Genomic DNA, 20,214 nt, shown 5'->3' with positions numbered 1-20,214 from the left:
ATTCACACCTGCTCCTGAGCCACAGAGCAATTCTGATCCCTGCCTTTACGAAATGGGCTCAGAGCGGCCTTCACGGTCTGTGCTCCTATCCTATCAGAGCTGGAAGCAAAAGGAAAAGCCAGCAATACTGATTTTGCTCTACTTATAAATTTGATATTTTGCTTAATTACGAAATTTTGTATTAATTTTGACGTGAAAAATATGAGAAGATCATTGGTCTTGTTGGCTGAGTTTTCTGGCGATTGCTTGAAGTGTGCACTCCGAGGCAATGCGTCGCTCACCGCCCACCCTGTTCTGAGAGGTGCTGAGCTTGCTGGTCCTCCTCCAGGGCCAGGCCTCCCTGCTGGGACCTTCTCTACCTTCCTGCTCCCTGGAGGCTGACCTTGCCTCTGCCCCAGGCCACTGTGCTCCTTCTGACACAGAGACTCAGTGCAATTATTCAGTGTGTGAAGGTGTCTCTCGCATTGCACTGCTGGGGATAGCTGTGACCCCAGAGTCTGCCAAGGGTCATCTGGGGCTAGGTGGGGAAACTCAGATTTGTGGGAAGGGTTTGGGGACATCTGTTATTCTGGCTGTTCACCATCCTGCATCATTCCTCACAGCACCCCAGGCTCCCCTTTGGGCAGATCCCTGTTTTGGGGTGCTGGTGGTGGTGGGAGGCAGCCACTTACTCCCTTCCTTGCCAGGATGCAGGGGGAGTGGCCTGAGGACATGCAGCTTAAGCCCTGGCAAACCCGATGCCCTCTCAGTGTGCAGGGTGGCAGTGGTGGGGTCAGGCTCTCTCTCGCCTTGGGAAGTGTAACTCGAGTGCCAGGCTGCGCCCCTGGGGGAGCCCCAACTGCTTCCGCTCTTCAGTTCTATTTGGTGGCCACTCATTTTTTTTCTCAGCTTAGCCTCTGGCCACCTGTCCATTCTGGGATCCTCAGGATCAACCTCGTAAGTTCTTGTTTTATTCCACTCAACGTAGTTGATGTTGGTTTCTGCTGCTTACAGCCATGGATCCTGACAGATCCTTGCACTAGAAGGAACCAGCGGTCTGAATTGTAGTGCCCTCTCTTGCTCACTGGTAAGTCTCCTTTGCTTCACCTCCCTTCAGACATCCCCCCAGCTCCTAAACTTGTTTGGGTGACAGAGTCTCTACTAGTCCTGGTGTTACTTGCACGGCAGCATATGCTTTGCAGAACATCTTAAAATATCAATCAATTTAATCCCGATGCCCGAACCAGGAAGGAACAGTTTTATGAGCAGAAAATACGACCGTTACACATACGCTCTAGAAAGATTGCAAAATCGAGCACACCTGTCCACCAAAAGGCCAAAAGGCTGCAAACCTTCAAAAATCAGTTGTCTACAAACCTTTGAAAATCAGTTGTTTACATCTTACATTTAATGATGGTTTACCACGCATCCCCGCGCCCCGTCATCTCTAAGAACTCGCTTGCAGGCAAGCGAATGGCAAATAACAAAACTTAGTATTTAGAAACTACTTTCTGCTACCTTCAACTTTCCCAGGAATGAGGAAGAGACTTTAGCCATCGTCATAAGACTTTTAGCATTGAGATACCCTGGGCTGGGATATCTGAAACCCTGGACCCACCGTCATTCCTGAGAGCTGTGACTACGGAGTGTTTCGTAGATTTGCTTATTTTAAGTCTGTAATGCGTGAAAACCACGGATTGTAGGAAGATGCCCTTTTCATTCTTGAAGAGTCTCCTTTAGAGACTGGGTACCTTTATACTCTTTGCCGAGAATGATGATTGGTTAATTAGGTACCTACTGTGGGCCAGGTACTGTGCTCTAAGTACTTGGCCTGAATTACCCGGTTTACCCTCCACAGCGCCTCTGTCACTGAGACACTGTTCCCTCCTATTTTACAAGGGAGGACACTGAACACAGAAGCACCGAGTGTGTGCCCGAGGCTACACACCTGGAAGTGGATGAGTGGGGACCCAGGACGTCTGGCAGTCAGCTGGCAGAGCCACTAGAGCTGCTGGGCTCTGCTCCATCTCTTTGCAAGGCCACATGAGACCAGGGGCCTCTGCGGCAGCCCCTAGAAACAAGACAGAGTCTCTGATGGAACGAAGAGTCAAGATCTGTTTTTCCTGCCTCCATTGAGAAGACACCTGTTTCACATTTGTGATCCTCTAATCTCCTGTGATAATTCTGGCAGCGTCGGGAAGGGATGTTATGATGGAGCATTGCTCTGAGGCAGCCATCTGAACAAGAGGCATCGGGAAGCGGGGAGGAAAGAAACCGGGAAACTCTGTGGCAGAGGCACCACCCCTGCCAGATGATGGTGGCAAGAGGACGCACGCCTGCACACAAACCCCCCACTACCGAGGGCTTCTGCAACCCCAGTCCACGCATCTCCATCCAAACTCTCCCTGTAGTCCTCTCGGGCATCTGGGCAGCAGAATGGTTTTACTGTGGGGTTTAACCGCAGAAGTTGTCATAGATTTGGGGGCTATCAGCTAAAATCAGATGTAAGGTTTTGTTCTGAGAAATGGCATCGGATAGAGCAAGGCCATGGAGTCTCAGCAATCACACCCGGAGGGCGGAGCTTCTCTGGCTTGGAGTCTGGTTTGGGCGGCAGAGGAGCAGGAAGGGGAGATGTCTGTCTTGCAATCAGATTTCCTGCGTGTGATTCCATGTAACTCTGGGTGGGTTCCTGACCCTCCCTGAGCCTCTGTCCTCACCTGTGAAGAGGGGCAATCCTAGTACCTTCTTTATGGGTTGCTGTGCAATTAGATGTGATGGAGCATGTAAGGCATGGACGAGAGTCTGGGACAGGGTAAATGCCTGCTACTCTGTCATAACCACAAGCACATCAGTGCAGCTGTAAGCAAGGGGCCAGTGTAGACTACAGTGTTGGAGGAGTGGATCAGAGGATGAACAGGACATGCTGGTGGCAGGAGGTGAGGGGAGACGAGGGGAAGGGCAGACCCAGGCCAGCCTGGGGCTGACCACCTCCTGGCTGAGTGTCCACCCCATTCTGGGCCCAGGGAAATAGTGCCTGTGTAGACTCTGGCTCTGCTGCTTTGGGGTCTGGCCACCCAGGTGAGAGTACACGTTCTATCTGTGGCTGGCTCCCTTAGCCTCAGGAAGCCATGCCTCATGTGGAACATGCCAGGGGCCTCCTATCTTTTATGCCTTCACTCACCACTTTGGGGATCCCAAAGACTTAGGGATTTAAACTCCATCTGAATGTGGATGACACCCAGAGTTTTCTGTGGAGCCCAGACACTCCCTGCTCCCCAGGTCCTGCTCCCTACCTCCCACTCAAACTTGGCATGATCAGTAACGGAGTTCCTGATACTTCCTACTCCAAGTCCCTTCCCTAGTGAGTTTGCCAGCTTCATACATGTTCACCCCATCTTCTAGTTGTTCAGGATACAACCTGGGAGTCAGCTGTCACTTCTCTCTCTCTCTCTCTCTCTCTCTCACATGCAAATTGGTTAGCACATCCGTTGCCACTACCTCCCAAGCCCATTCAGTAGGGCCTGCTTCTCACCGCTAGTACTGCCACCCACAAGTCCAAAGCCACACCACCTCTCGCCTGGCTTATTGCAGGACCCTCCCCACTGGTCTTCGCAGTCTCCCCTCCCCTCTTCTAAAACCACCAGTGTTTGACTTCGTGTCTTAGTAGCAGTAAAAGCCTGTGCACATCTGGCTTCATCTCCCCACCTTACCCACTCTGCACCGGGCCCAGTGAGCTCCCCTTGCATCTCACACCTCTGCACACCTTGCCTTGGGGCTTTTGCACTTATTTTCTACCCCCTGCTTGGACCACTGTCCCCCAGATTTCTGCATGGCACACCCCTGCTTCCTTCAGCTTGCTACTGAAATGCTGTGCCAGCAGTGAGGCCTTCCCTGACCCCCTACCTAGGGTTTCAGACCTCCTCTTTCTTTTCTTCCTTTGCACCGATCACCCGCTACTATGCTATTTATTTATTTGCTTGTTTGCTTTCTCTTTGCCCTGCTGGCATATAACCTCCATAAGGACAGATATTGGTAACTGTTTCTGCTGCTGCTGCTGTATCCCCAGTGCCTAGAAGAGGGTGGGCATGTTGTAACTGCTCATTACACACTTGTGGGATGAATGAATGAGCCGGTGACAGGAGCTGGCCTATGCCATCCTATCCCCAGTCCAGAGCCACAAGTGCAGCCCTCACACAGGGATGCAAGGCTGGTTAGAGCCAGCTCCATGAGGTCGGCTCTTACCTTGAGATTCCAGATGACACTCTTAGCATCTACAAGGAGACCCCTGAACTAAACTCTGTGGGACAACTGTAGTCCATAGCCTCATCACTTGAAAATGCAAACTTCATGACCCACCTGGGACTCAAACTGGGAGTTGCTGCTAAAACATCCTTCTTGAATTAGTTGTCGCACTGCCTATGATTATTTACCTGTGTTAGTACAAAGGCCGTGATGAGCCCGTCGCGAGTGCTCGTCGGCTGCCTCGTGTTGGCGATCGACAAAGTGGGGTAATAAGACAAATCAGCTGCTCTCCCTAGTTGAATGACTTCTGTTGCCATCCTGAAATGTGTGGCTGTTTCCATCAATACAGTATTGGTAGCTTCTGCAGCAACCCTGGTCTATTTCAAATACCTTTATTAAAATTTAAGAAAAAAAACCCTACAAAACACCCAGCTAAGCAGATTTAACAGCTTAGAAATAACAGCGGGCAAGAAACAATATTAGCGTTTGTCAATATTTTCTATGTTGGCTCTGAGAATTAATTTCTCAGGCTGACAAGAATGACCATCATAATTATATTCAAATATAACCAATTTGAAACCATGCTTTCAGTAATGAAAGTCTGGCCCGTGGCAAATTTATGACAACACGTGTAGACGGATGTTAAAGAGGAGGTTGGACTGTAAAATAACCTTTCGACTGTTTATCCAAATGGTCAGCTCTTTCATATTAACCAAACGGAATGCCCTCTTAATTGAGGTTAATAATGAAAAATTTCCATCTCTGGATCATCATAAAAGTCAGACATTCTATTTTTTGCCACTGAAGATGTTCAATCTTTAAAACATTCAGTTGTTTAATTTATTAGACCTTGTTTCCCACTGGCATCTTCGTAACAATCTGACCGCTAAAAATAAGAGTCAGCTGTGCTAATATATTTACATAAATAATTAAAAACTCTACAGCAGCGCGGGCAATAAAATGTATCACCACCATAAACTTCCAATGGAAGAACATCACTTTAATTAAAAGCTACAGAGACACCACTGTACACTATTCATTTACATTTTTAAGCTCTGTGTTTGTTGACACCAGAAAGAAATGATTCATTCAACAAAACAAAACGGAAGGACCTCACCCCAAATCTTGTGATTGAGGTCACTAACCACATTTAATTAAAATGAAGTGTTAATAATATATTTTAGTAGACAGAGGCTCTTCTCTTAATTTCCCCAGGTAGAGACGTCATTATTTAGCCTTTAACTTCTGATTAAAATTTAACAGGTGGGAGTTACCCTAAATTAAATTCTGAAATCTGGTTTTGAAATCTGTTTTTCTTAAAACAAGGAGCCTGAGACTGCGCCCCCTTTGTCCTCCTCATAAATGGGAGGCTACTATACATTTTCAGCCTCTGTGTTCCCTAAAAATGCCAGTGATGACAAAAATCCAGACTTTCCAGCCAGCTGATTTTTGACATCTACTTCTAAAGATCTTAGAAGATACAGAACAAAATGTCCCATAGACAGCCCACGATTTTCACTTCATTTCTGTGATTTTTCTCTGGGCTTGAATATTAAATTAAACAGGTGTTAAAAGGGCTTGATGACTCACAGGAAGACCAGAAAACCTGAAAGTGGGCATTTTCATGCATCTCCGGGGTCTGGATTTTCATCACCACATGCTGTACCCTGTATCAGCTTGAGCCCAGCAATAAATTCCACCACAGAGCTAAAAGGCCTCCACGTCCAAAAGAGGAAGAAGAAGGGACTTTCAAAAGACCCAAAGAAATTAGGACAAAGTAGGCCACAATTTTCAGAGAGATGAGGGTCTGATTTGGATCTGACTCAGATAATCTGTGTTCAAAGAATAGGCTCTATGTGGATCAAGGCGCCAGAAAAGCTGGCTGATGGACATGGCTCTTCCTTGTAACCCTTGTGGAGCTGGGAAGCCCAGTCCCAGGCCTGTCACTCTGTCCTGGTCAAGTCACCCTCCTGGGATTGGCTTAAAGTGAGGCCACATGCTGATGGTTGATAGACATTTGCCAATGTTGGAAGGCGAAAAATAAGAGCGATGCCAATAAATGATGTCTTCTTCTGCACAAACATTTTAACACACAGACACCTCCAACCCAGGTACCATTAATTCATGCCTTGCCTACTTACTGAGCACTTCCATCTGCCTGGCCCAGGCCAGACTGGGGCTATTTCAAGAGCTTCCAGCCACAAAGAGTCTTCTCTGTCTCTGGTGGCCTCATCCCAAGTCCTATAAAATATCCTGGCATGTACCCACATTGCAAATATATTTTGCCACCTCCCGTCAAATTTTTGAAACGATGTTTATACTTTGGCCTTTGGAATTATTTAGCTGCCAGGAATATTTCATTAGTGACCCCCTAGGACTTCTCTAGCAAGACTCAGACCTTCTTGTAATGTGAGATCTACAAATGGCTCACAGAGGTAAAGATAGCTTTGCAAATGCTCAGGTTGACCTGACAAAGTTGCCCTGATGCTATCTATGGATGCTCGATATTTATTCATTTCAATTTTGCTGTTTTCTTTTCAAATTTTGGAGATGATAGATTATGCGTTCAGGTCCCTGACAATTTTGTAGGCTCCCTGAAGAATCTGAACGTCCATGTGCTGGGTCCCAAGGGCTTAATTCTGTAATAGTACTGATGTGGCCCTGGCGCTTCATCAGGGAAGGTTGGCTACCCTCCCAGAGCCCGGGTTCAGTGAGAGGATGGAGGATTAGGTTGGGAATGACAGTAAGGCTTGAGGAGGAGGGTAGGGCTAGATGTCTGGACAGCCTGGGGAACACAGTCCCGAGGTCAGGGCAGCCTCCCTGCAGAGGTGATGCCCAGCCCACCTCAGTGGGACACACAGGGGTGAGCACAGTGGGCACCAGCAAACCGCAGGGGCTCTCAGCAGGCCTCCACACCTCTGCGTGTTCTCCTTCCACGATGGAGGGCTCAGAGACTCTCTGCTTTCCTTGCTCGACAGCAAAAAGGGAGACCAATGATGTGTTATTTGTAGGGTCGTGCGAAATAAATGACACCGGTGGTGGTGTTTCGGTGCACTTTCATATAAAAACGCTGGGCATTTAGTTCTGTACCAGCAATATTACTACCTCATTCTCAAACACACAGCTGCAGGGGGGTGTGGAGATCTCTGCCACTTTGGGCCAGCAGCCTGTTCCCAGGAGGCAGAGAGCTGCACAGAGGCATGGGGAGAGCGGGATTTCTGAGGGATTCAGGAATCTGTGGACAAGCGAGGTGACAGCGATGCCTAGAAACAATTTCGGCCTCCTGGCTCTTCCTCCCCAGCTAGGGACCACTGGTTCTTACTCATTTATTTCCTTTCTTCCTTCCTGCCCTCCCATCCCCACCTCCCCCCTTCTTTCCGGGAGCGGGGAGATGTCAGGGGTAGCACATGCTCTTGCTGTCACAAATGCAAGTTCCTGGGAGGCTTCAGGCTGAGACTGTTTCTTTCACAAGTGAATACACTGCGCCTCGTGGTGTTAGGGCCACACCGGGCTCTGAATGAATACCGTTCAACTCTGTCAATGAATGAATGGAGAACTATAATCCTTGTGCCTTTTTCAAACAGTGGTCTTTAGCACCATGATTATCTTTTATTTCAATTGTGTAAAAATCTAACATCATGGCATGTTTCATCATTTTCAATTTACCCTATGGTTTTTTTTTTTTTTTTTGTTATATAGAAAGGCTCAATCCCCAAAGGTTCCCATGGTGGAAACGTCTAGTTACCACCCTACATCCACTCTTCCCTTCTTCCTTTGTAAAGAATCCCAGTTTTAAAAGCTGGTTGCTATCCAGCTAATGACCATATGGTTCAGCATCCCTTGCATGTGACTAATTTTAGCCTATGAGACTTATTTATTTATTATTTTTTAAAAATATTTTATTTATTTAATCATGAGAGACACACAGAGAGAGGCAGAGACACAGGCAGAGGGAGAAGCAGGCTCCATGCAGGGAGCCCGGTGTGGGACTCGATTCCGGGACCCCAGGATCACGCCCTGGGTGGAAGGCAGAGGCTCAACCACTGAGCCACCCAAGGATCCCAGCCTCGGGTTTAAATAGCAATGAGATTTAAATAGTAATGGGGCTGACTTCCAGAAAGTCTCCTTAAAAGATGGAGGACCCGATCCCTTCTTCCCCTTTTTCTCATCTGTTTTCTTTCTTTCTTTCATTTTAAAGATTTTATTTATCTGAGAGAGAGAGAGAGAGAGGACAAATAGAGTTGGGGGGAAGGGTGAGAGAAGCAGACTCCCCACTGAGCAGGGAGCTAGACTCGGGGCTTGACTCCAGAACTCTGAGATCATGACCTGAGCTGAAGGCAGATGCTTAACTGACTGGGTCACCCAGGTGCCCCATCCCACAGTCGGGAATGCAGACATGAAGGCTGGAGCACTATCAGCCATAACAGCCCACGAGGAAGGGGATGCCAGCCTGGAGGTTGTCGAATGGTGAGCAGGAAGGAGCCTGGGCCCCTGACTACTTTGTGGAACTGCCATACAAGCCCTGGACATTGCCATGGCTACTCTAGACTTTGGTTATGTGAGACATAAATAAATAAATAAATAAATAAATAAATAAATAAATAAATAAAAAGAGTTCTATCTTTTCTGAGTCACTGTCATTTTGAATTTTCCTGTTCTATTCAGCTACACTTAATCCTCACAGATACAGGACTGCTCAACACACTCTGGATAAATGATCCTTTCCAAAACCATGTTAAGCAGCAACAGGTCATTTCACATTTGGAAGGGACGACATTTCTCTTCCACTTATATATATATTCAAGAAGCCTCTGCTGCAGACCCCAGACAAGATGAGCTCTGTCTGAAAAAACGTTTGGAAGAACAATTGCCACTTGGTTGCCTCCCCAGAAATCCCCTGATTTTGAAAGACAATGTAAAAGCCCAGAAGGATTGAGCTGCTGGCTGCCTCCCCAAAGCAACTGAATCAACAGGACGCAAGGGTTAGGGTCTGATATTCACTTCCCCGGTGGGGGCAAAGGCAGTCATTTCTAGTTTAGTGTAATTCCTGTTGAGCTGCTCCTTCTGACAGTAATTAGCCAACCAGCTCAGTTGCAAAGCCTGCTCCTCGTGAGAGACACCCTCATTAGGTCACGGAGAAATGCCTGGCTCCTGTCTTGTGGGTGTGGAGGCCTGGCTCCACCCTGAAGTTCGCAGGAGGCTGGTGTGACTGTGGGGTGTGGAGGGGATGGGGTGGGGAGGCAGCTCTGTTTCAGAACATGTCAGTAGCATCTTGACCTTGGAGCAGAGAGGCTTTCTAATCCTCACATCAATTTAAATCAAAAGGGAAAATATAAATTTGACTGCCTGGGTATAAAAAAACAAAGAATTCTCTTTTGATGACAAAAGGCATTAATAATACCAATACTTTTAGTCATAGCATTAAAAAAATTCTTCTGGAAGTTAATGATGCATTAAACAATTTATAAGCATGTCCACTGACCTTTTCAAAAAATAATTGTGCACAATTGGAAACACTCTCAATATCCAATAACAAGGAAATGAATGGATAAATGAGAACATCCATGTAATAGAATAATAGAATACTATCAAGCAATTAAAAATAATGGCTATGCCTTGACATGGAAAGCTGTTCACCATATACTGGGAAACAGACATGGCGGGCGAGTGATGGGAGCCAATTCTGGTAAAAAAAATGGAAGTTTTCTCACATGTGATGGAGGGAGATATACCCAGGCTGTTAAGAGGGGATTTCCTGTGCGAAGCGATTACAGATTCTTTATTATCTTCTTAACTGTCTTTTCCAAAGTCTCTTCCGTGAACTATCTTAACTTTATAATAGGGATAAGAAGATACAAGTCATTAAAAAGAAGAATTTTGTCCGTCACCGGCCCACCAATGTCCATTTTGATTTGGCTAAGAGCGCAATTCGATGGGCTTTTTAACAAGTTTTAATAACTTGGGCTTTTTAGTGAGAATATTCACTCTGATGCCTGGACACCTCCTGTCTTCAGCGTTACAGGCTTCTCAGAGATCAAGGCGCCTTTCACAGACTTTACTGTTCCCTGGTGAGATGAAAGAGTGCCTGGCAGGGGCCAGCAGTGTCATCCTCGTGCCCGAGACGAGACGCGTCTTTCATCACGGGAGACAGGACACAGGCCGGGATACGAATTAGTTAGAAGGTCCTAAGTTTTGTGTGGGTTGCAGTGGGGAGGAGGTGTCCTTGCTTTGACAGCTGAGGAGCTGCCCTCAGGGAAGAGGCCAAAGTGCCTGTCCAGGTTGGGGCAGGACCTACATCAGGATCCCAGTGGGTCAGGGGGCGCATCCCCCGCTGGGCTCAAAGGCTCCCTGTGCCTGGTGAGTCACTCGAGATGACGATGGGGTTATTGGGGCTGAGTCACAGAGAATCTTGGAGTGAAATACTGATAGAGATAGGGTGCTGGGGAGAGATGCAGAGAATCAGATAGGGGAGGGCAGATGGAAGAGACACAGAGGAAGGGAAAGAGGAAGACAGAGACAGAGACAGTCAGGGGAGGGAGCCAGAGACACGGAGAGGGGGCCAAGGGAGGGAGAGCAGAGCAGAGGATATACCCAGGGAAACAGGCTCAAACAGAGGCAGACACAGGGAGAAAGACACAGAGACTATGGCGGAAGAGCCCAAGGCAGTGGTACAGACAGCACGGAGACCCTTGGGGACAGGATGTCTGGGACAGCATCTCTTGCTGTGTGCTTCTGTCACCTCAACTCAGAGTACTCCTGGAGATGAAAGTCTTCTCCCTCTTCTAATGCCCACTCCACAAAGAGTCACTAAAGATGACAATAGTAACAGGACCACTCACAAGGTCGCCGTGTGTTTTGGACAATTCTGGACAGCCAAGTGGGGGATTATTAGAAACCCATGTCCCAGGCTGGCTGGCCCCACCCCGAAGCCCAGTGCCCCCCACCCCTCTGCTGTTCTGTTTGGCTCAGAGATGGGCATGTATCCAAGTTGGCTCAGTGAGACCCAAGCCTGGCCCTGGGACTTGAACTTTCAGTTGGGAACATCTTCCCTGACTGGTAGGCCAAGGACCGGCATTGCTGGTGGCCATTCAGGCATGGCTGAGGCTGAAGCCAAGCCTGGAGGAGAGCAGAGCCAAGAGGTACAGAAGGAACATACTCTGAACCCCTGGTCTCAGGCTGGATGCCCTGGTCCCTGGGCACTTTTCAGCTATGTGGGCCGATGCATGCCATCCTGGGTGGGACCTGGCAGCTTGTGATGATGGCTCAGATCTGTGACGACCGACCAGGGCTTCCACACTTCTGCTCTTTCCCTTGGGTTTCACATCTAGTAACTTATACATTACTTTCCTTGGCCCCTCTTCTCACAGGGTGGGCACCATGGATGTTTGGCCTGTAATAGGACGGGGAATGCTTGCACCCTGCTCCTGTACCTAGGTTCTTGCTCTCCATGGCTCATGTCCTGGTCTTGATACCCCTCAATACCTTGGCTCTTGCCAGCCACCTCCTTCCTTCCAGGTCAGAATCATGTCCCTACCTCCACTTTCTGGGACCACTCTCTGAGGCTTGGCCCACATTCCCAGGTCCACATACCACTTGAAAGAGAGTTCCCTTCCTCTCTTCCCATCGGCTGCCCGCTGTGCTGGGCGGCCACATCCGAGAGCATAATCTCCATGGACGTCAAGGCACCCTGATTGAGAGGCTCATGATTGCAGCTCAGGCAAGGTGGATGGGCCCAGGGCACGTGAACCCACATGAGCGAATGGCACAAGTGTGGGAAATGGCTGGAGGTGGTTCACTCACCCTGCGGGGTAGGGAAGGGTCAGCTCATCACTTCTGATACCCTAGAGACTCAGCATCGCTGGAGTATCTCAGGCCTGGTCCCCCCACCCCCCCCTTTTTTTTTTAAAGATTTTATTATTTATTTATGAGAGACACAGGCAGAGGGAGAAGCAGGCTTCCTGCGGGGAGCCCAATGAGGGGACTGGATCCCAGGAATCACACCCCGAGCCAAAGGCAGATGCTCAACCACTGAGCCACCCAGGTGCCCCTAGGGCCAGGTTCTAAACATGTGCTTCCATTCAATAAACTATCCAGTGACTCAGCAAATTCTCCCTTTTGCCTAAGTCAGCCAGAGCTGGTCTCAGACAGGGAACCTGGACAGTCCCTCCTCTCCTGCTGTGGATGGCCCGCACCTGCCCCTCCCCACCACACTAGGGCTTTCTGACTGGCGACAGACATCCCAGGTCACGCAGCAACCACAGAGCTGCCCAGTTCAGCCACAACAAGCTCATCGGAATTCCCTTTGTCCCCACACCAGAGTTCCCTCTTTGGGCTCCTATTGTAGAAATACAAAATGACGGGTAAGCTCCCCTTAAAGACAACCTAAATTAGCACAACTGCCTTACTGCCCTTGAAGCTACAGTTTTCCCGATCTAAGGGCTTAAGGAAAGCTTCTCTTTGATATTTAAATTGCTTATTTCCTTCGCCAGGTACCCAGCAGGAAAAGGAAAGAGAGACAACAGAATGACGATTTCAGAGTCACATTATTAATAGGATTTGGTATAGTTCAGCCCTGTATCTGGTTCACCTGGCATTTCAGAAAGTTTTGTGGTGAAAGTAAATCCCCTTTTGGGATTGGGAACGAACGTGAGCCACTTTGTCGTGAGCCACTTGTCGCCGGCTCGCTCTGCGGGAAAGTGGCCACGCAGAGGCTGTGACACATTTCCAGGTGTTTCAAATCAGGGAAATGCGACACGTGTTTATTAGAAGTGTATCTAATACTTGATTATCTGTTTCTCCTGTGAGAAGAAGATTAGATTTTGGAAGAGAAAGATTAATAACTTTCTTTTGCGGAGGCAAGCGTGCATTTGGACCTGCATGCCGATTTAGGTTCCTTGTGAAACATCGCACCGAGAGAGCAGCTTGTCGGTGCTAGCACTGTGGGTAATGATCATTTAATTAAATCTTGTCATGAAAACATTTTTTTCCTAAGCACCGGACAGAGCTTGAGAAATGAAGACAGAAATTTTTACAGGCTTTTTTTTTTCTTGACTTGCCATTTATCAGTTGAAAACTTAACCCCGACGACGATCCACTTCTAAGTACCAGGAATGTCTGCTCCTTCCCCTTCTGACAGACAGTTCAGCGTCCACAGCACTTAGCAGACAGCATGGACTTTGCAGACTGTCCTGTTTCTATTGCGATTCCTTTGCTACTAAGCTGGGCAGGCTTGAGCTATCACAGAACCTCTCTGGACTCCTAACACCCTTATCTGTAAGCGGAGTCAGCCAACACCTTCCTTATAAAGTCATGGTAATGGGAATGTAGGGCTAGTGTCTGAGAGTCATGGGGCCACACAGATGGTGGCTTCTTTTTCTTTTTTTCAGTGTGCTTGGTGCTGATGGACCCCTCTGGCCGTTTGAAAATGCACCCCTGAAGTCCCCCCCCCACCGCCCGACTCCTCCAGAGTAGGTCTACTGCTGGGGATCAGGTGTGGGGGCAGTGTCCCCCTGGAGTCAGCCTGGTCCTATATCATCAGCCACGAGCTCATCATTGTGACATGGACCTTCTACTTACCAGATCACTACCAAATTTAATTTACTGCTAGTTCTCTCCTGACAACCAGGCCTGCAGCCAGAAAAGAAATACAGTTTCTGCCTGCCTCCTGTCTCCAGTCAGGGAGCTGCTCACTCACCTGATGGTTTGATGCTGCAGGGAATCGGGGTCCGTGGCATTCACGGTCAGTAGGACGCTGCCCACAGAGATGTTCTCCTGCCTGGTCACCGTCATGGGGTCCGGGTAGAAAACTGGGCCCTCGTTGACATCCAGGACGGTGATGTGGACGGTGGCCGTGGAGCTGGGGCCATAGGAGACATCGGGTACCAGCGGGTCCTCATTTTCCACTTTGATCAGCAGGGTGTGAAAGGCGGAAATCTCATAGTCCAGGGGCTGGAAAGCAGAGACGGGAGGCTCAGCTCGTGTATCTGCTACAAGGGGCAGAGGCTTTTGCACCAAGTCCCTCTGACATCCCACGAACCTGGGTGGATGTTCAGGGATGAATATTGGTTTGTGGACTAACCTTAATGCAATTTAGGGTCCTCCTTAAGGATATGAAACATACGTTTGGGATGGAAGCTGGTAGGGTTTTTTTGATTGAGAAATGAGATACACCACGTTATGTGAGCCTCAGAGTTCTGGGGTCCCCGACTGAGAGCTCTTTAGGTGATGCCCTTGCCACACTGACATTCAAAGGCTTCCTACTTATAATCTGCACCCCATGACTCTGATACTCAGGGGGGCTTGGGGATGAACAATTCTGATGCCTCAGCTTTACCAGTTTTGGGGTAGCCCTGCCTTGGTTACCACGGAGGGGAGTCGAATGGAAAAGGCAACTCAAAGTTCCATTCTCAATGCTTCCACCTCACTGGCCACAAGCACAGAGGCCAGAGTCTCTACAGCAGTTAAAGGAGAGACTCTCCTGACACGGGTGCGTTTCCCGGGAGGGTGTCACAGGGGAAAGGACTGGAGAGGTCATATTCTAGGTGATTTTAGCTGTTTATTTTAAGTTATTTTCCTAATGTTTACTGGGAGAATGAGTAGCTAACTCCTCAGACCCAAGACACACTGATACTCTGGCTGGAAGGGTAAGACCAAAGGGAGTACAGGGAGTCGATTCACACTCAACTAGAAAAAAGCAAATGATATGCAGGTTGTAAGGGCCATGGGAAATGGGGACAGCGGTGAGACTGGGAAAAGCTGAGGGGAGAGCCCTGCAGGTATAAAAGCTGGAACTGAATCCAGCTGGCTGAGTCAGGGTCAGATGACTGTAGGCGAATTATGTTACCTTCACAGTCACTACAGCCAACATGCATATCGCACACCCCACAGTTTGTGGGGCGGTGAGTGCACGCATGAGCACGCATATGCACGCATGCACAGAGGAAATGCTGACACAGGTGGTTTCTGGTTGGAGCAGGATCCCTCCCCTCACCTGCAACAATTCCCAGCAGACTTAGGGAGTTCATAGATGTAATGCTCTTGGCACCTGGGAGCTGCCCAGTTATATTTTGGTCCCATCCCCAACACAAGAATTCTTCACCACTCCATCCCTTTCTATTAAGACATTTCTGTCCATCCTGAGTGACTCCCAAAATATGCAACCTCGCTGAAGTAGATTTCAGATAGGGGCCAGGGGGTCACCATGCTCAGAAGACATTCATCTCAATTAGGATAGTGGAAAGGCAGAAGCCTTTGGCTCGTTGAGTCATGGCCACTTTGCGCTCACTGCTCTGAGCAGGGCTGACACGTGGAGCCCAGTGTCCAGGAGTCTCCCCCCGCCGGCCCCAGAGCTGGGTGGACCCAGCGGTGCAAACCAGGTATGGAGAGCTTCTTGTCCTGGCTCAGGCTCCTGGCAGCACCACGTGCTTCTGGAGAGAAAGTTAACTAACATAACAGACATTTGGGAAATCCCAAATTTAGCCCAACTGAATTTTCTACCATGATGAAAAATACCACTGGGCTAGAGTTTCTTCACTTTGTGAGCTCCACAGGCTCTTGATGGCAGAATTTGGGCCTGGGTTTGAGACCCACAAACTGCAAGGGCTGGGCCACTGGGGGAGGGGGTGGAGGTGGATCTGAGCAGGGAGAAAAGATCCCAGGGATCTTGAAGGGAAATTACTTACACATGGCCTTTAAGTAGTATGGCGAAGATGTGTCTTTCTTTACATGCTAGGTACATGTGTGCACATTTACATTGGATAAGTATATGTGTGCCTTTATATTAAACGTGCACGTGCTAGTCTTTGCATGTTAGATGTGCATGTGTGTTTGTCTATGTCTATGTTAGGTGTGTGTATTTATGTATGATGTGTGTGTGTGTGTGTGTGTGTGTGTGTGTGTGTGAGTGATATCTATCTGGGTTCCCTGAGATTCCAGCCACGTCTGGAAGCAGAGCCTGAGGCAGGGGTTTGAAGTATGATTTATTGGTGTGCCTTCTCAGAAGAGAGGCAGGGAGCAAGGATGCAAGGATGTGGTCTCTGCTGGAGTCCAGCTGCGCCCAATGCCAGGGAGGCTCTGGAGCTTTCACTGCGTGGCCAGATAAGCCCCACCTCAAGGCCGGGGCTGACCTTTCGCATCCCTCTGCATCAGGCCCAGACTGCAGGCTCTCTCCGGCTGGCAGGGCCTGGCCTAGGTATCCCTTTTGGCGAGGGTGGTTCTGCTGGGAAGACAGAGGCTGGGGGCCCTTATCTACCAGCACTCAGATGCTGGGAGCGGCAGCTCCGACCTCATAAGGGACCCTGGAGGCTGTGTTATTCTCCTAGGGCTGCTGTAACAAAGGACTGGGTGGCTTAATATCACAGAAGTCCACTATCACAGTTGTGGTGATGGGAAGTGCAAAATCGAATGTGAGCAGGGCCATGTGGGCTCTGAAAGCTCTAGGGGAACCTTCCCTGCATCCTCCTGGGGTTCTGTGGCCTGCAGCTGCGCAGCCTACCTCTCTGCCTCTGCGGTCACACAGGCGCCTCCTTGGGTGTCTCTGCTGTCATGTGGCCATCTCCTCTCAGGAATACGGTCCTGTTGGAGTAGGGTCCAGCCTCTCCACCAGGACCTCCGCTAATCACGTCTGCAGTGACTCTACTTCCAAAAAAGGCCACATTCACAGGGTCGGGGGTAAGGACTTCAAAATATCTCTTCTTGGGGGACATAATTCAAGGTCTGGGAAGACAGAGGCAGGGCACCCATAGCTCCCCATCCCCCCCCCCCAATATAGAGGTCTGATTTTCACCACCACCCTTCATTATTTTCCATGATATTATTTATTCCTTACTGTGCACCTACTGTGTGATTGGAGGGCTCTACATGCATTGAGTCACCCAGTCCTCACTTTGCCTCATAATAGTGGGTGTTTTTAGTTCCATTTTGTAGAAAAGGGAACAGGCTCAGAGAAGTTGCATAATTCAGTCTAAGTCACACAGCTAATATATGGCCCAGAGCCAAGCTTTGGCCCAGGGTGTATGATGAGAAAGGAAGAAGGTGGGAATGAAGTGGTTGGGAGAGGTCTGCTCTCTGGCCGGGTTTAGAGGTGTGTTCCCAGGCCAATATCCCCTGAGTGCAACACTGACCTCTGAGGGCTTGGATGTGAAAACTGCCAGAAAGGGAGGGCAGAGCGGCAGTGAGTTGCACAGTGCTTTTCTGGAGGGCAGGGCCGCTCTAGTGCTCATCCCCACCTGCACAGAGCCAGCTGTCCTAATTCTAGTTGTGCGTTCCCTGGGCCAGGCCACTGGGAGCTGGGGCCATGTGGCTCTCTGCTCCATGACCCTGTCCTGGGTCACGCTAGACGAAGCAGCCCTCCTTCATCTCATGCATGTGACCTTAGTAATATGATTCGTCTAGTGCAGGGTCTCTGGATCAGGGAGGGGAGCACATTGGAAATACTTCCAATAAAGTTACAGAGATTTGATTCAATGAATATATCATCAAGTGTCAAGAGAGGGCGTGGATGAGTGTTGTGGAGGCTTTAAGCGCTGGGAAAGCCATACCACACGGGAAGGGCAAAGAACCTGGGGTTTGCTGTCTGGAAGATGGAAGGTTTGAAAGCGATCCAACAGAGATTTTTAAGCCTATTATGGGTTTGGGGATCAAGGCTTTCTGGATGTTTCCTTCTCCTCTGAGGACATAAGAGAAAATACACTTAAAACGCAGGGTGGATTATATTCAGGGAAAAGGGTAACTCTGATAGTTTTGGGATAGGTTTACAAAGAAATGAAGAGCATTCCTGACCAGAAAGTTTTAAACAGGAAACAGGTCCTTGCTTTCCAGAACTGTTGGGATTTGGTCCTGCAGGGAGGCAGGACGCCCCTGGGAGCCACACAGTCTTGAAAGTTCTGCTCCTTCTTCAGTAAGCTAACTGCTAACTGGTTAGGGCACAACTGCTCGGGGCTGGTTGCCCAGTGACCATGCCTGCCCTGTGCTTCCCTCCCCATCTCTTCTTGCAGAGGCCCCAAAGCCAGATTTGGACTTTCTAGCCTTCCTTGTGGCTGAGGGTGGGTATGTTTCATCCGGCCAATGAAACATCATGGGAAATTGCTTGGGAAACCACTGGTAAAGATATTTCCTTCCCGGATGACAGGAGAGAGGCACTCTAGAGCACTCTCTTGCTCTCCTGTTTGCCTGGCTGCCTCTTTGCTTCCTGCCTTGGAAACACAGCAGGGGGAAGACACGATGCCTGGGGCTTTGGCAGCCATTGTATGTCCATGAGGAAAAAGTCAGAGCATTTGCAGTGCCCCCTGCTGGCTCTCTGACACTCTGAACTGCCAGCCAATCCTGGACTGGCCTACCTTCATCTAGTTCTAGAAATCATTAAATTCTCTTTAGTATTTAAGCCACTCTCAGCCCAGTATTCTGCTGCTTGCACCTGAAGGCATTCCCGACTTAGGCACTAGGCTGCTGTCAAAGTGAAGAGCATGGATAACAAGGCCAGGCCTGCCTGTAGAAAGCTGTCCTGGGTCTTGGACTCATGTGGGTTGAGAAGCAGAGAGAGAGCCCAAGGGCCTTCGGAGGAATTCACATGGCAGGCAGCCGAAGGGAGGGGGAGTCTCCATTTTAATTCTGAAGCCAAGGAATCCACTCACTAGTAAAACTGAGGCCCAGAGGGAGTCCCCGGTGCTGTAGGCACCTCCTCCGCAGGAACATGGGGGTGCAAGCTCTTCCACAAGGCTGTGCTCCAAGAACACCAGCATCTCCTGGGGCCCGGGGGCCCCTCTCCCTCACGTGGTGACCCAGCAGGCCTGTGTGGGTGCGGCCTAGGGTGCCCCTAGCATTCCCGGTGATGCTCCTATATGCCAACATTTCAGACTCAGCACTGTGGGCCAAAGGGGCAGTGTGGTGAGAGAACACTCCTCCGTGACTCTGGTTTTCTTGTATTGTCTGCTCCTCACGCTGTAGCGAATGCCGGCCAGGGAGAACCATGCTCTTGTAGGATTTATGATGGGGATGCATATTTATTTACCCAAGCCTCGTCTTCTAGCTGCAGGTTTGGAAAATTGCCTGATGGCTCTTATGGATACAGGCTAGCCACAGTTACCGCATGACTGCAGAGGCGGAAGAGCAGTGCCAGGAGCTCCTAATGAGTTCGCCATGGCCTGTGTTGTTAGGGTAGAACTGGGAAGACCTTGGGGGCTCTACTTTCCAGTGGACATTCGAGGTTCAATATGAACGAAGTAGTGGAAAGAACAGGACTTGGGAGAAACCCAGCCCTTCATCCTCCAGGGTCTTTGAGACCTGCCATTCTCAATGGCTCTGGGTCTTGCCCGGGGAATGACTGTGGAACTTTGTTGGTTGGGTTATTTATGTGGTCCTGCTCGAGGCTGAATAGCGACCTCCTAGCAGGACCAAGGGGGAATCCTTGGAACCTGCGAATAGGTGACCTCATGTGGCAAAAGACACTTCATAGATGTGAGTCATCTGAGGACCTCATGGGGGGAGAGGGTCTTGGCTTATCCTTGTGGACCCAGGGAGTCCCAGAGGTCCTTAAAGGAGGGAGGCATGGAAGTCAAAAGAAGAAACAGACATGAGATGGGAGCAGAGAGAAATATGCTGCTGCTGCTCTGCTGCCTGAAGACATGAGAAAGGGTCATAAGCCAAAGGATGTGAGTGGCTTCCAGCAGCTGGGAAGGAGAAGGAAATAGATGGTCCCCTAGAGCCTCCAAGAGGAATTGGCCCTGCCAACCTTAGCCCCATGGAACTGATTTTGGAGTTGTGGGTTCCAGAACTTATATAAGAAAATAGAAGTCTGTATTTTCTGAAGCCACCCAGTATGTAGTCATGTGTTACAGCATCCCCAGGACCCTTGCACAGGCTCCAAGGGCCAGTCGTTCGCTATTTATCTCCTGCTTTTAAGAGAATAATCAGGACTCTGCTTGGGTAGACTAAGAAGAAATGTAATGATCCACATTTTTTATCACAGATCTTTAAAAAAAACTTCGCATATCCTGT

The 20,214-nt window shown here is 49.2% G+C and overlaps 1 protein-coding gene across 1 annotated transcript in view; it reads right to left on the bottom strand.

The window, feature by feature from the left end:
* Positions 1 to 20,214, bottom strand: part of CDH13 (cadherin 13) — a 1,004,502-nt gene that overhangs the window by 84,323 nt on the left and 899,965 nt on the right. The window contains exon 10 of the mRNA XM_055304976.1: positions 13,916 to 14,169. Coding sequence (XP_055160951.1) covers positions 13,916 to 14,169 — 254 coding nt within the window. The remainder of the gene's footprint in view (positions 1 to 13,915; positions 14,170 to 20,214) is intronic.

The sequence above is a fragment of the Nyctereutes procyonoides genome, unplaced genomic scaffold (assembly GCF_905146905.1).
Source record: "Nyctereutes procyonoides isolate TBG_1078 unplaced genomic scaffold, NYPRO_anot_genome, whole genome shotgun sequence".
In the NCBI taxonomy this organism is placed as follows: Eukaryota; Metazoa; Chordata; class Mammalia; order Carnivora; family Canidae; genus Nyctereutes; species Nyctereutes procyonoides.
This window is presented reverse-complemented; position numbering and strand designations above follow the sequence as displayed.